The sequence below is a fragment of the Poeciliopsis prolifica genome, unplaced genomic scaffold (genome assembly GCF_027474105.1).
Source record: "Poeciliopsis prolifica strain line A6 unplaced genomic scaffold, Auburn_PproV2 SCAFFOLD030, whole genome shotgun sequence".
NCBI classification, from domain to species: Eukaryota; Metazoa; Chordata; class Actinopteri; order Cyprinodontiformes; family Poeciliidae; genus Poeciliopsis; species Poeciliopsis prolifica.
The window spans coordinates 1295906-1309009 of NW_026562405.1; the positions used below are offsets into that span (position 1 = coordinate 1295906).

The following is a 13104-nucleotide window of genomic DNA, read 5'->3' on the forward strand; positions in this document are numbered from 1 at the left end:
GCCACACCCTTAAGTCACCAGCTCCTCCTTGTGCATGTGAATGTTCTTTTGCCATAGACTTTCGCAATCTGAATAAACACTTTATGTCAACAAAGACACACCTGCAGTCAGCAACAGTCTTTCTCCTGCAGTAACTTTAATTTCAAAGCAGAATATTCTTTTGGAAATGAGAAAGGTCTTTACCAATCAGACAGATATAAATCAACAAAACAAAATGAAATCTGAGTAAAAATATCATCCATTCCACATAGCAAGTTGTGATGTGCAGTAAATTGCAAAAACATTTAGTTTGATGCTGCTACAACTATTACATGAAGCAATAGACACTTGAGAAGACATTTTCTATATAAAAATTATTTGTGCTCAGAAGTGGTTGTATTGCTGTCTCTTACAGAGAATGAAAATCATAAATTTTGTAAATGGATGCAATCAAAATTATTCATCAGTTTTATTCTCCAGATGTACTCCTCACAAGGTACATAAAATAAAATTTAATCATAGCAGTTTAACTGTTGTCTCTATGTTTTATGGAGCAGAATTGTGTACAAAAACAGTCTTTCTACACAACAAGTAAAATAGTTCTAATTTTTCTGTATTATGGATATCATTATATCATATAATGTCATTCTATGCAATTTGATCTTTGGTCTACAGTAAAGAATAAGTGATCCACATTAATGCAATTTGACCTCATTAAGATTTTATTGGGTAATTTTCATGCTAGACTATTATTATTATTACTTATTTGCTACATTTTTTTAAATATAAACAGACTTTACGTGTTTCAGTATAATCAATCACGAATGAAGAGTGTTTTTTGTAGACATATTAAGTGTTAAATCCCATATCATTAGAAGACTGTTGCCAAATGAACCATCTGTTTTGTCTGAGATTGTAAACATATCTTTTGTCCCCAGGATATAAGCATTTCTGGTTAATGTCTCTTAAAATTGCAGTTATATTGTCCTTATATGTTTTCACAAAAAACATTGTTAAAATACAGCGCTAGTGTTCTCCACTTACATGGATGGAGACTGATGGCTTTATTGATTTGCCTGATAAGATAATCATTATTGTGCCTGGGTCAATTTTAAACAGTTTGGACACTTGAAAAAAGGAGCCTCCACCATCATATCCAATTAGATTTATCACAGATGTTGCTTGGCAGAGAAAAGAGGGGCAAAATTTACAATAGTGTCTTGTAAAAGTGTTGACATTTAATATTTGCCAATATATTACTGGATCTCATACATATAAACATTTTCAGTTTGTGATTGCTTTTTTAGTTGCTAAACTATTCCAAAATTGGAGGTCCTGTTAGACTGTTAACCTTCCACTTTTGCTTTTTCTTCAAACCCACAAACCTTTGGGGCTTCACATGACCTAACGGAAGAAAAGATCTCGATCTTACGGTCCTCAGTGTGTCACAGGCAGGAAAGTCTCTCTCTCACCAATACTTCTTGGGTTTTCTGTGAACTTTGTCTTCTACAGTAGGTTTCAGACTTTTGTGATGAAAATCAAAATTATGTTTAGTGATATTACATTTTTGACAATTTTATGCCAGACCCACATTTTAAATGACATTGCAGGTAGGGGGATTTTAGCATCCTGAAAAGCTAAAGCTGTTTGTGTGTGAATGTGTGATTGGTTCATTTTCTTTTCAATATTTAGCTTTTTTATTTATCCACAAACTGTTTTGTACTAACTTACGAGGTCACAAGCCAAAGCATATTTGTCTACTCCTAAAGTTGTTTTTAGTCTTCACCTTATACCTGAAGCTCTGATTAAAATTACTTTGTTTTCTAAGCTCTAAAATAATTTTTTCTCTAAAACAGGTTTATATCATTAAACAACAGAGCTGAAAAGTGTTGATGGGAAAAATTTAAAGAGGAAATGCAAATACTGTAAGTGTGTCAGCAGTATCAGGATATGATATGCTGTCATTTCAACATGAAAAGTGTAGACATCACTTTTAAAATGGCTTGAATTTGCTGCTCTTTGCTGCTGCTGCATACTGCACTGCAGTCGATTAATGAACATGCACTTAATAAAGTGCTGAGCTACTCTGGCTTCTGATAATTATTAAGAGGAATGTGGCAGATCATAATATTAAGGACAAAAATAATTCAAGAACAGCTTCTAAGAGTTTAGCTAAATTGTCAAGGGGAAAATTATGGAAACTCCTACAAAAAAACTACAGACTTCTAGGATGTATGAAATTACATTATTTTACCAGCTTCCATAATAAACTTTATAAAGCCTTTAACTTTTGTTCTGTGGTTGAGAAGCAGCTTTCGTATCAATGGTCATGGGACACAGAATTCACTCCTAATCTGTAGTTTGACTGGAATTTCAGTTGGTGCTTCATCCACACAAAATTAATCTTGTTGCATTTGAATGTCATGAACATGAGCTGTTATAAATCAAGAGGAAATCAATGTCTGATTTTTGTTTTGTTTTTTCTTTCTTTGCCTTTTTTGCAGATGAAGCCACTCGCACAGAAAAACGTGGACTGACGTGGCTTGCACTTGTTCTCACAGTTACAGTGGGACTGACGTGAAACGGCTTCTTCGAGACACTCTCCCTCACAAATATAGACACACATTTTCCCCATACAAAACACATCTGAATATGCACACAGAAAAAAACATACATACAGTTCAAAGACCTTCCACAATCCTGCAAGCCTTCTCCAGTCATCAACAGACCCTCTTGTCATCTGTCAAACAAGAAACAGTGCCACCACGTGATGGTACTTTGTTTTATAACAAAATTATATTCAAGATAATATAAAAAGAACAATGTGGTGAACTTCACAGTTACCACCTCCTATATAGTTCCATTCGATTACTTTTTTGTTCCTTGTCCCAAGTCTGCCTGTTGATAAAAAAAAAATCTGATGATTTAAAACAGAAGAAAAAAAGTATTTGGATTTTATTTTCATGAGTCACAATATTATTGGTGTTTTGTGAAATGTGGACAAATGGAACTGGCTTTGACTGCACCATCCTATCAACCACTCCCATCTGTTACATGATGTCCTGGAATGGACCAGATTAGCAACAAGCTGAAACATGATGGAAGTACAGACTTCCAGATGCTCCGAGGGAACTTTCATTATATATATATATATATATATATATATATATATATATATATATATATATATATATATATATATATATATATATATATATATACTTTTTCTTTTGATGGCTTGGAATGTACATGAACATTTAAATGCATTGAGAAAACTGGAGAAATCTCTTTTTTGAGTGTATTTTGTGTACTACAGTGTAAATACTGAAAAATAATTAAAGAAGTTATATGGGTCACGGTGAGGAATGGGTGCTGAGATTGTTGGAGTTTATGCTTCTCCACCTTTGTTTGTACTTCATTCAACTTTCAGATATAATTCTTGATTGAGAGGAAGGAATGAACATTATTTCTGTTTGTCACTTAGGCTTTTTATAAGAATTTGGCTGTTCTTCAAAGGACAGACAAAAAAAAAACAAAAAAAAAACATTTGTCTGCTGTTTTGGGGTTGTGGTGCATGTGACTTTTGAAGATTCTTTCTCCTTTTCATGTGTTGCTACTGACAGCACCACAGCTCTTTGTCACTAGCCTGTAACCCAGCTATTTACTTGTGACCTACATTGTGTAAAATGCGTAACTCTTCCCCAGACATTACCAGTACAAGTAGGATCATTTTAGCCGCCATTCCAGGGAGGAGCTCACAAGAGGCAGCTTGTGTAAACAGAGTTGTTGCATTTGTTTCATTTCACCTGTATTAAAATGGAGAGATGATAAAACTCACAAGCCTTGACTTTACTTACAATTGAGCAAGAGTTTGACATTTTTCTGATGTGCACATATTGTATTCTATACTTGAAAGGTTACAGAAATTGCTGACGTCCTGATGTTAATAATTAGACCATGCAAATGCATTGTTTTAATTTTTGCTTTCATAGAAAAAAAAATCTATAAAAATAACTTTCCTTATTTTTAGAAGTGATCTTATTATATTAAATGAAATTCTCATGTTTTTTTATGCTTTGCAGTTCATGGTTGACTAATTGCTTAATGAGACAGGTCTTTTTGTTTTTCATATTTTAAAAGTTTCATACTGCTGATTTCTGGAGTTTACGGCTATGTAGCACACGTAACAGGGCAGTTTTAAATTGGGGGTATTATATGAAATTGATGTGATTCCCCCATTGAAACCTTAATGATGTCATGCATATTTATGAATCTTTGAATCTCCTGTGTTGGTCATTCAGGGATGCTTGCTCATAGAAAGCACCGCCTATTTCTACTCCTTTGTGGATCTGAAATCTCCAGCCAAACTTCGGCCTCAGAGATCACCCTTCCCCACAGAGTTCCACCAGACTAACAGCAGCAATTAGCAAACACCTGGTGGTGAATCTGCAAACAACTTCTCAGTCCAACTTTTCTTCACTGTCTCTTAAGGACAGTTCCAAGTGGCGCAGTGGAGGAGAATTGTGAAGACTTGCTCAAGGTGGAGTGTCAGAAAGATCAGGGGCTTCAGAGGCCAAATATCAAGACGTCAAATTTCTTTGACGTTACTTTTCATATGAATAGCTTTTTTTTTTTTTTAGAAATACTGCAGGTAATTTTGGTTAATGCAATAAAATGTGGAAAATACAAAATGCTGCCCCTTTAGAGCTTTGATTAGTTTTCTTGTTTATTGTGAAGTCCACAGTGGATCCTTGGCCATCCAGTGTAAACTATTATTGGTTTGTAATAATTTTCAGGATGCAATTTTCTGCATTTTTCTTTGCATTTCTGACTCGCTTTATGTCGAAGAAGGACAAGCAGCTCAATTTCTAAATGCATTAGAATTTGCAGATCATCTTGATCTTACGTGTTCATGTTGAATCATTTTAAAATCATTCTTTTAAAATGATTAATGTGGTTAATAATTTGTTTATTATGTTTTAAATTTCTGTTATATCTACCGTAGATAAACCTAAACTGAGCAGACATTTTTAAATATATGACTTTATTATCTTTTTTGCCAAAAGGATAGAAGAATGCTCTATTTAATCACCTCGCCAGTGTTTACTGGTGTAGTCAGGGACAGATGGAAACTGTGTGTAAACTTGTAGCTGCAGGGTTTTGTCATTATTTGTTTTTCTCAAACTGGTTTGTCAGAAAAGCCATGGCAAAACAACACTCAGTTTAACTGCTAACTAGGCCAGGGTACAGCTTCCAAGTTATGCGGACTTGTGTAAAAACTGCAGAAAAAATCTGGGAGCACCAATTAAAATACATCTTGTGCTTTCATCCCTCATGTTGTCATAAACTGATCAATCATAACAGATGGTAAAAATAAGAAGTGCAAGTGTCTAAACATATAAAGCCTTTAGATTTCAGTCACATTCTTGTTTTTCTACTGGGAGTAATAGTGAGGATAAGAAGCTGCCTTCATGACCTATTTGTGAATTATTCAGAAGTCAGCCATGCTTGCAGAATCCAGTTTCTTTTTTGTCATCAGGCTTGACTATCAGATGACCACAGCACCCTTGCAGCTGACAGGACACCTGACACATCCGCTGAAAGAGTCCAGCGTAACGTATCTTTATAATGCTTCACAAAGGGCTGGTGAAATAAAAAACTGTTTTGTTCCTGATTGTAGGCTTTCTCTAGGTATGTTATCAGCAACAATAATGACAGCCTCACAGTGGTGAGTAGCATGTTTCAGGTATGACAGAAATATGTGTTTGCATCCAGTGGAAATAAATTTCACTGTCAGTTTTCACAATGGAGAATCTCATGGCCACCTGACAGCTCTGTTTTTGTATTGCCATTTATGTTTTTTGTTCCCTACCCTTCTTTCTTTTGGCTTATTTCCAGAAATAGTAATTTTGGAGACTTTGCAGGCACAAGGAAGAACCTTTGCTCTTTGTCAGAGCTATGCAAACAGATGTATGTATCCTGGTTATTAACCATTTGCTAGATGCTACCGCTCATACCTCTCCACCCCTTATTCAAACTAGACTTTGCTACTTCAGCTCAAAACAAAGTAGGAAGTTAGAGATCATGATCATGGGTAACATTGATGAGATTGGATCATTTTTTTCAGCAAATTATAAGCCAGTCCTCTCATTGACATGTTTGATTTGCAGCAGCATGGACACACAAAAAACGATTTTTTAAAGGTAACATTGATCTGAATATGTAGATGGTATTTAAATGGTTTAAAGAAAATCAAGAGTGAGTCAGCAAACCAAATATTGTCCCATTGGTATTTGGATAGTCTGCAGATAGTAAAAGAAACTGCATCTGACTCGCCACAGGTGGTGTATGAAAGTGCCCCGCCTCTCCTGTGCAAGGGATGCAAATAGGTACTCTAAAGCTATCATTTTACACTTGATCCTTTGGGCAAAGAGGCGTAGTCATTGGATCACAGCAGCTCTTTTACAATGGAAACCAGACAGCTTTATGCAGCAGAGGCATTTAGACAATAGCTGAAAGGTTCATTCAACCAACATTTGCTGTCTTATTTTTTTCAGCTATGCCTATCGCAGACCTTCTTGGAGTCCAGTTCGACATGCAGCTGCTGGTGAAACTCAGTTTCTCTGCTGCTGCAGTGCTGCTGGTTTCTTGGGCCTACAGATTCTACAGATCCAGAGACGTGAGGAAAATTAAGCCGTGTGGCAAAGAAAACAAAGAGACAGAAAATTCTGCCAGCCAAGACTACAAGAGGACACAGCAGCATCTCTGTTTTCAAGACAAGGACGATGATGCCAAGCAAGACTTAGCTACTAATGACTTGGAATCCAACAGCACCAAGGGAATACTTAATAAATCTAATTTACACCAAGTTGAAAAGAGTAAGAATGTATTTAGGCGTTTGAATAATGATCAAAATAAATACATAGGGAAGGAGATGCTTTGTCAGGACCAACCAACTGTTTGCCCAAGTAATATTTCAATTGGATCTACTTTGAAGATACATGATCCAACACATTATGGGATGGCTGCTATTACTGGACGTCATTCTCCTTGCCGTTTGAAGAAGCTAGACGGTGGAGTGGGTGTGAGCAGAGAGTTAAGACAGGACTTGGAGCACCAGGGGGTCTACTCCAGCTTCCTCTCTAAGGCGGAGATCAAAGTAGAAGATGCCAAAGTTGTACTGAAAGGATCAGGAGACAAGATTGTGAGTGGAAAAATATATGACTATTATGTTGAATCGTCCTCTCATTCAATAACAGATTCAAAAACTTTGGTTGCCCAGTATGAGCAGAACACTGTTTCAAAGAAGAACTACGGAACAGAAGACACCAGCTTTATTGATCCTCCTGTAAGTCCTATCGTTACGCATGATTTGGTTCTTTCACAAAGTGCTATTGTGGAAGACTCCTTGCAAGGATGCCCGAGGCACCCTGAAAGGCCTTCACTCCTACGCAAGGAGAGCTACATGTCTGCAGCAGAACAGTCTGAACTTTCCATCCACTTTCAGATTTCGACACACTCAAGCCCAGTGACTCACCATGGGGCCTCAGCAGATAATGAGAATATCTATCTTCAAAAATCAACAGATAAAGTACATAATGTGAAGGAGGCGACTGGTGTAGGATGTGGTTCATTCTTGGGTCTTCCAGCAGAAATATTCCTCAGCACAGATCTGGAAATTTTGAAAAGTAAACTTAATCTTGGAAACTGTTTAGAGATACTTCATCTTGCCAAGAAAAGGGGGCAAAAATCGGTTCAGCAAGCAGCCCTAGGGGTCATGTCAGACAACTACCTACAGGTGCTTAAGGACCCCAACCTTTATGGACGGCTAATGGCTGATGAGCGGGAACGAATTCGGAAGCAGAGAATGAGAGCGAGAAGGTTTGTCATAGTTGCAGATATGGACCCTCAAGACTGCTTCAGAAATACAGCAGCACAGATACCAAAATCAGAACAGAGGAGCACATCCAGTGCAATGTACTTTTATGATGACTACAAAGATGTCTGGCATTCTCTTTGCCTGATCCCACAGGAGGTCATTTCTAAAGCCTGTGCTATGTGCACAATGGATAACTACTTATTTGTGGCAGTAGGTTGTCAAGGCAGTGACAGAGAAATGATGCCCTCAAAGAGAGTGTTTTGCTACAATCCTTTGACTTCCATTTGGAAAGAGATCAGTCCTATGAATGAAGCCAGGCCCCGCTGCAAACTGGCAGCACTGGATGGCTACATCTATGCCATCGGAGGGGAGTGTCTCTCCTCTGTGGAGCGCTATGACCCCCGACAGGACAGATGGACATTTGTGGCTCCATTGCCTAATGATACCTTTGCTGTTGCACATCATGTGACTGTGTGCAGTGGAGAGCTCTTTGTTTCCGGGGGTACTCTTAGATATATTTTACTTCGCTACAACCCCAAAACCAACACCTGGAGGCCAAGTCTCATAGTAGGCAGCAAAGATAGATCTATAGATATGGTTGCTGTGGGAAGATTTCTCTACAGATTTGACATAAACCCATTGCTGGGAGTCAGTGTGTTCCGCTACCATACGGTGGCACGGCTTTGGTATGAGTGCAGTGCCAAGCGAATGCTGCACTGCCCGGCCTTCCAGTGTGTTGCAATGGATGGCACAGTTTACTGTCTCAGCCGACACTTCACCATGAGATTTGACGCCGATGAGATCTCTCCTGCTTTTGCAGATGAGGAGTTGAGTGTCCTCTCTGAAGCAAAGGGCTTACTCTTCCCCTTTATCCTTTCACTGCCTGATAAGAATCCTCGACAGACAAGTGTGTAAAAAGGTCTAAGCTTTTTTTTTTTTTTTTGCTGATAAGATTTGATAGTTACTGAGTACTTGTACACGAGTTATTACATTAGGGTAATAACCGACTGGGGGGATTTTATTGTCTCACAAAAAAATATCACCACAAACTTGTAAGCCATTTATTTGAAATGTTATTACTATACCCTCTTCATAAACACAGCACATCAGTTTAATAAACAACTTCATTTTTTTTTTGGACTAGGCATTAAACAAAGATGTGTTGTTTGCTATGTTCTATCCTTGGCTGTAGATATAAAGGATTAGACTTTTAATGATAGTCAAATTGCTATTTGCTTAGATTTACGCAGGAATTGCTGCCATGTTAATTGTTTGCTCCTTTGATTTGCCACTTCTTCCTCCCGTTCTGATAGTTTAATGCCATCCCAGATGCCTAACTTCTTTCCAGTAAAAGGTAACTCATAAAAACAATCTAGAGTAAATTAGTTATTCAAATTTGAACACTCAGTTTGTGCAATAAACTGATAATTTACCTCTGTGCTCATCTGTGTGAGTCATGAGTATAACTTATGCAGTGGTCTTGATACAATGCTGTTATCTAAAGCTGCTCTTTAAGGAAATGACAGATTGTAAATGGGTATGCCATGAGAATGAATGGTTAGCTTCCAAAACATTTGTCACATTTTAATCTGTGCAGCATTTACATTTTTGCAGGTATTTGTTAACACTTTAATAATTCTTTCATGACAAAAAATGCTTTATCAACTCATTGAGTGGAATCATTTTCTTGTAAGAGTCAGACATATTTACCCTGTAATCTATTTTTTATAAACATCAAATAAAGACACAAATGTATTTCTCACTGTCATGAACCCACAGTTATTGACTGTCGACAACAAACCTCTTGATTTTTATTTTTCTTGAAACAGGTGACAGGAAGATAAATATAATCTAAACAACGTATTGTAAACATTGTTAACATACTAAAATTTATTTTGCAATGAAGATTCTCACAATACAAACTGAAGCTGTATACCTGAAAGATATAGAGTGATATGCCGCTATAGCGCCATCATGTGGTCAGAAAGCTAACAGTAGTGTGCGTTCATGAATGCGATTGAAGACTTACCATAACACAAGGACATACGGCTCATGGGACACTTAGGGAATGGTGCAGTAGTATGACTAAACAGATTACACAGGAAGAAACAAACCTGATCAGGAAGGCAGCAGGAAGTTGAAGTGTGTCTCCTTAGAGGCCTCTGATTTGCCTCATTACCTACATCAGATCTATTTTGAACAGTTATTTGATATTTGTCGTTTTTCATAACTTCCATAGATCTGGTATGATTTATATATCAGAGATATCATTTATTTATTCAGTTGTCCTTTTTCTTCCTGCATTGTGAACACTTGCACACTTAATTAAAAAACATCTTCACAGAAATTTTAAAAAATATATTGTTTTAAACTCCCTGACTGAATTGGAGCAATAAAATACATCTGGGACACTCTGCTTTTAAATGTCAATGAACAGAGTTTAATTTATTTTGTCAATTCCATAAAAGAGATGAATACCGATGTTGCTTCACCTGTATAATCTCTACATCACACCCTTATTTGCATATTAAATTGTCGTCTTACCAGGAATTGGCTTGTTCAACCTCCCAGGCTGAAAGGTGGTGCTGGGATTCTATGGTTGTAGCGTTGGCTAAGAACTATCGGTTTTATGTGCATAGAACTGTTCAGAGTCTGTTGCCAAATAAAGTGAGGACAATGAGGGGTGGTGGTCAAACACAATTCTTTACATCAGTCCATGGATAGCAATGTAAACAAGTGTTGCACAAAGCCTCATGCGATAAGTTATGCAGCGCATGACCTATTCTTTTTCAATGCTCTTTAAAAGGCACCATGTGACACAAGCAAATTGCTCTAACTTGCCTCTAAGTGCCTTTTAGGACTGATGATTTTACAGATTTTTCATGACTGCTGAGTCTTAACAGAAACTTGCATTCACAAGGAGTTTTATCACAGGCCTTTATCTTGGCCATCAATAATATGCAAAAGTCTACAATTTATAGAAGAAAACCCTGACTCACACAGTTGTGACAGGCATTCAATTGATGTTAATACCCTGAATGAGTAGTTAAGGGCTGACCTCAGCGCTCAGCAGGGCAGGTCTTCTCTCAAAGACGTCTGGCTTAAAGTCCCAGTGGGGCCTGTAGTCTACACGGCTGGTGCTGTTAGCTATCTTTGGCTCCCGAGTGAACTATGTCAGAAGGAATAAACAGACAGAGACAGCAAAGAGGAATGAGGGAAGGGGGATATACAGAGGCTTGAGCAATGAGCCTAGCTCCAAGATCAGCAAAGCTCACATTTCACTATCGACCCACTCTGTTGCACAGTATTCTTTAAGTCATTTTGCCTCCTAAATTCTGAACCAGGAGTCGATAACTGAAACTTGAGTCGATACAATCAGTCTTAAAGTTTGAGCCAGTCCTACTAAGATGCTGAGCTGTTCGATCAACCAAGCCTTAATAACTTTGGAATTTATCTTAATATTAGCTGAGGCTCTAAAAAAATAATGCTAATGCAACCAGGCCATAGCAATTAGAATTCAGGATTAAGCAATAATCTGCATTTTCTTATAAAAGAGAATATGACAGATTGACATACACTGTTGAATTACTGCAGTAAATTAAAGTATGTAGGTTAATAATAGCATCACCTTAGCTGAAGTCTCTATTCAGAACAATTGCTTGTAAGCACTCTAATTTTATATCTCTGTTCTATTATACATCTGATTTGTGTCCATTCATTCTTTTCAATATCCTTTTGGTCCATACTTTACCCAATGTCAAATCTGCAGCATTTTCTGAGCAAGGCTGGCAAATCAAAAAGACAGCATGTAGTCACCTGATCCCTCAGTGGAGGAAACAATCTAGAGCTTGGTTGCCATGGACACAGCAAACACTAAAAATAAGGTAAGCTGGGTTTACTGTTTGCAAATGGGAGACATCTTATGTGTTAAGATTAAAAACATACACACTTTTGAGTTGAGTTAAGACATTTCCAATTGTAGTGGACATTCTTCAGGGCAATGTTTTGTGATGGGAAATATTGGATTACAGCTTTTGTCATTGAATTTGGAACAAGACTGAAAGCATAATAAAATATATGTAATATTTAAACAAGAAAGAAAAGATGGGATTGGCCTGATTAAAAACATTTACATTTGGAAACCATTCATTGCATGTTGTCAGATGGCCACAGGAGCAGTGGGCTTTAGAATGATAGCACCATCTGTCTGTAAATTAGCAAAGGTGAAATGTCATGACTCTAAACAGCTTTCTTTGTGTTACACTCCATGACATCTTCTGGATCTGCAATGCTTCCAAGGTTCTATGTTGGAAAAGGAGAGGCAATTTTTACAGTATGGCCTAAGCTCAGTGGGTGTGTGATTCCTTCTGAGCTCTTCTCAGCAAACATACAAGTCTCCAGGTCATCCTGAAAATAGAATGCCATTCAGTCGTAAAACAATATGGCCACAGCACGATCCTAGTATAAGGGCAGTTTGAAATCTGCCATCTGTAGGAACTGGGTAGATTAGGAGCTGAGTGCAAGGGAATGACAGATGTCTGCCCTCTATCCTTGCCAGCTTTTGGCAAAGCATGGCAGCCAGGGTAGCCCCTCTGCTGTCCTCTCTGACTGCAACTCTGCTAACGTCCAGACTAAACTCTGTCACAGACAAGAAATGACATGTTCCAGACCTACAGTTATTCAGCAGGATCCCTGTGATCAGGGGCTAATTGGTGGCTAAGAGGTGTGTGTGCATGAGAGAGAGAAAGAGAGAAATAGAGGTAGTAGTACTGGCTTGCTGTTCCATGTGGAGTGAAGTCGAAATAAAAGCTCTGATGGAAATATGGTCAGACAAAAGGCCAATGAAGTTACAGTGAAGGTGAAAGGTATCACAAACAAAATACATATTTACATGACATGATTAGAGGATGTCCCAGTTCAGTAGAAATTATTTTTTCATTGATATAAAGAAGTAATTATTCTTCTTGGAATTCTCAGCACCATCAAAGATGAGAAGCAGAATATGTCTTTCAAAATGTCTGTTTTATTCAATGCAGTTTTATTCAATACACTGAATTGTGAAAGGGAAGTATAGATATCCCAGTCGAACTGAATTGTTAATTGAACCAGGAATAACAACACAATGGGTGTTAAAATAACTTGACCCTGCTACAGGCACATCAGAAAGTCTTTACTTGTAGATCTGTGGGAAAATGTGCCAAACAAGTCAAATACACACATTTTAAACTATTGTTATAGCTGACCTG

The 13104-nt window shown here is 37.5% G+C and overlaps 2 protein-coding genes across 2 annotated transcripts in view; both read left to right on the forward strand.

The window, feature by feature from the left end:
• The window catches only part of igsf21a (immunoglobin superfamily, member 21a), a 164812-nt gene extending 161705 nt beyond the window's left edge, over positions 1–3107 (forward strand). The window contains exon 11 of the mRNA XM_055050398.1: positions 2484–3107. Within this exon, the coding sequence (XP_054906373.1) occupies positions 2484–2560 (77 nt within the window). The 3' untranslated portion in view covers positions 2561–3107. The remainder of the gene's footprint in view (positions 1–2483) is intronic.
• Positions 3108–5649: 2542 nt separating this feature from the next.
• klhdc7a (kelch domain containing 7A) lies at positions 5650–9596 on the forward strand. Its single transcript, XM_055050005.1, has one exon. The coding sequence runs from the start codon at positions 6539–6541 to the stop codon at positions 8771–8773; it is 2235 nt and encodes a 744-aa protein (XP_054905980.1). The 5' UTR covers positions 5650–6538; the 3' UTR covers positions 8774–9596.
• The last annotated feature ends 3508 nt before the right edge of the window (positions 9597–13104 follow it).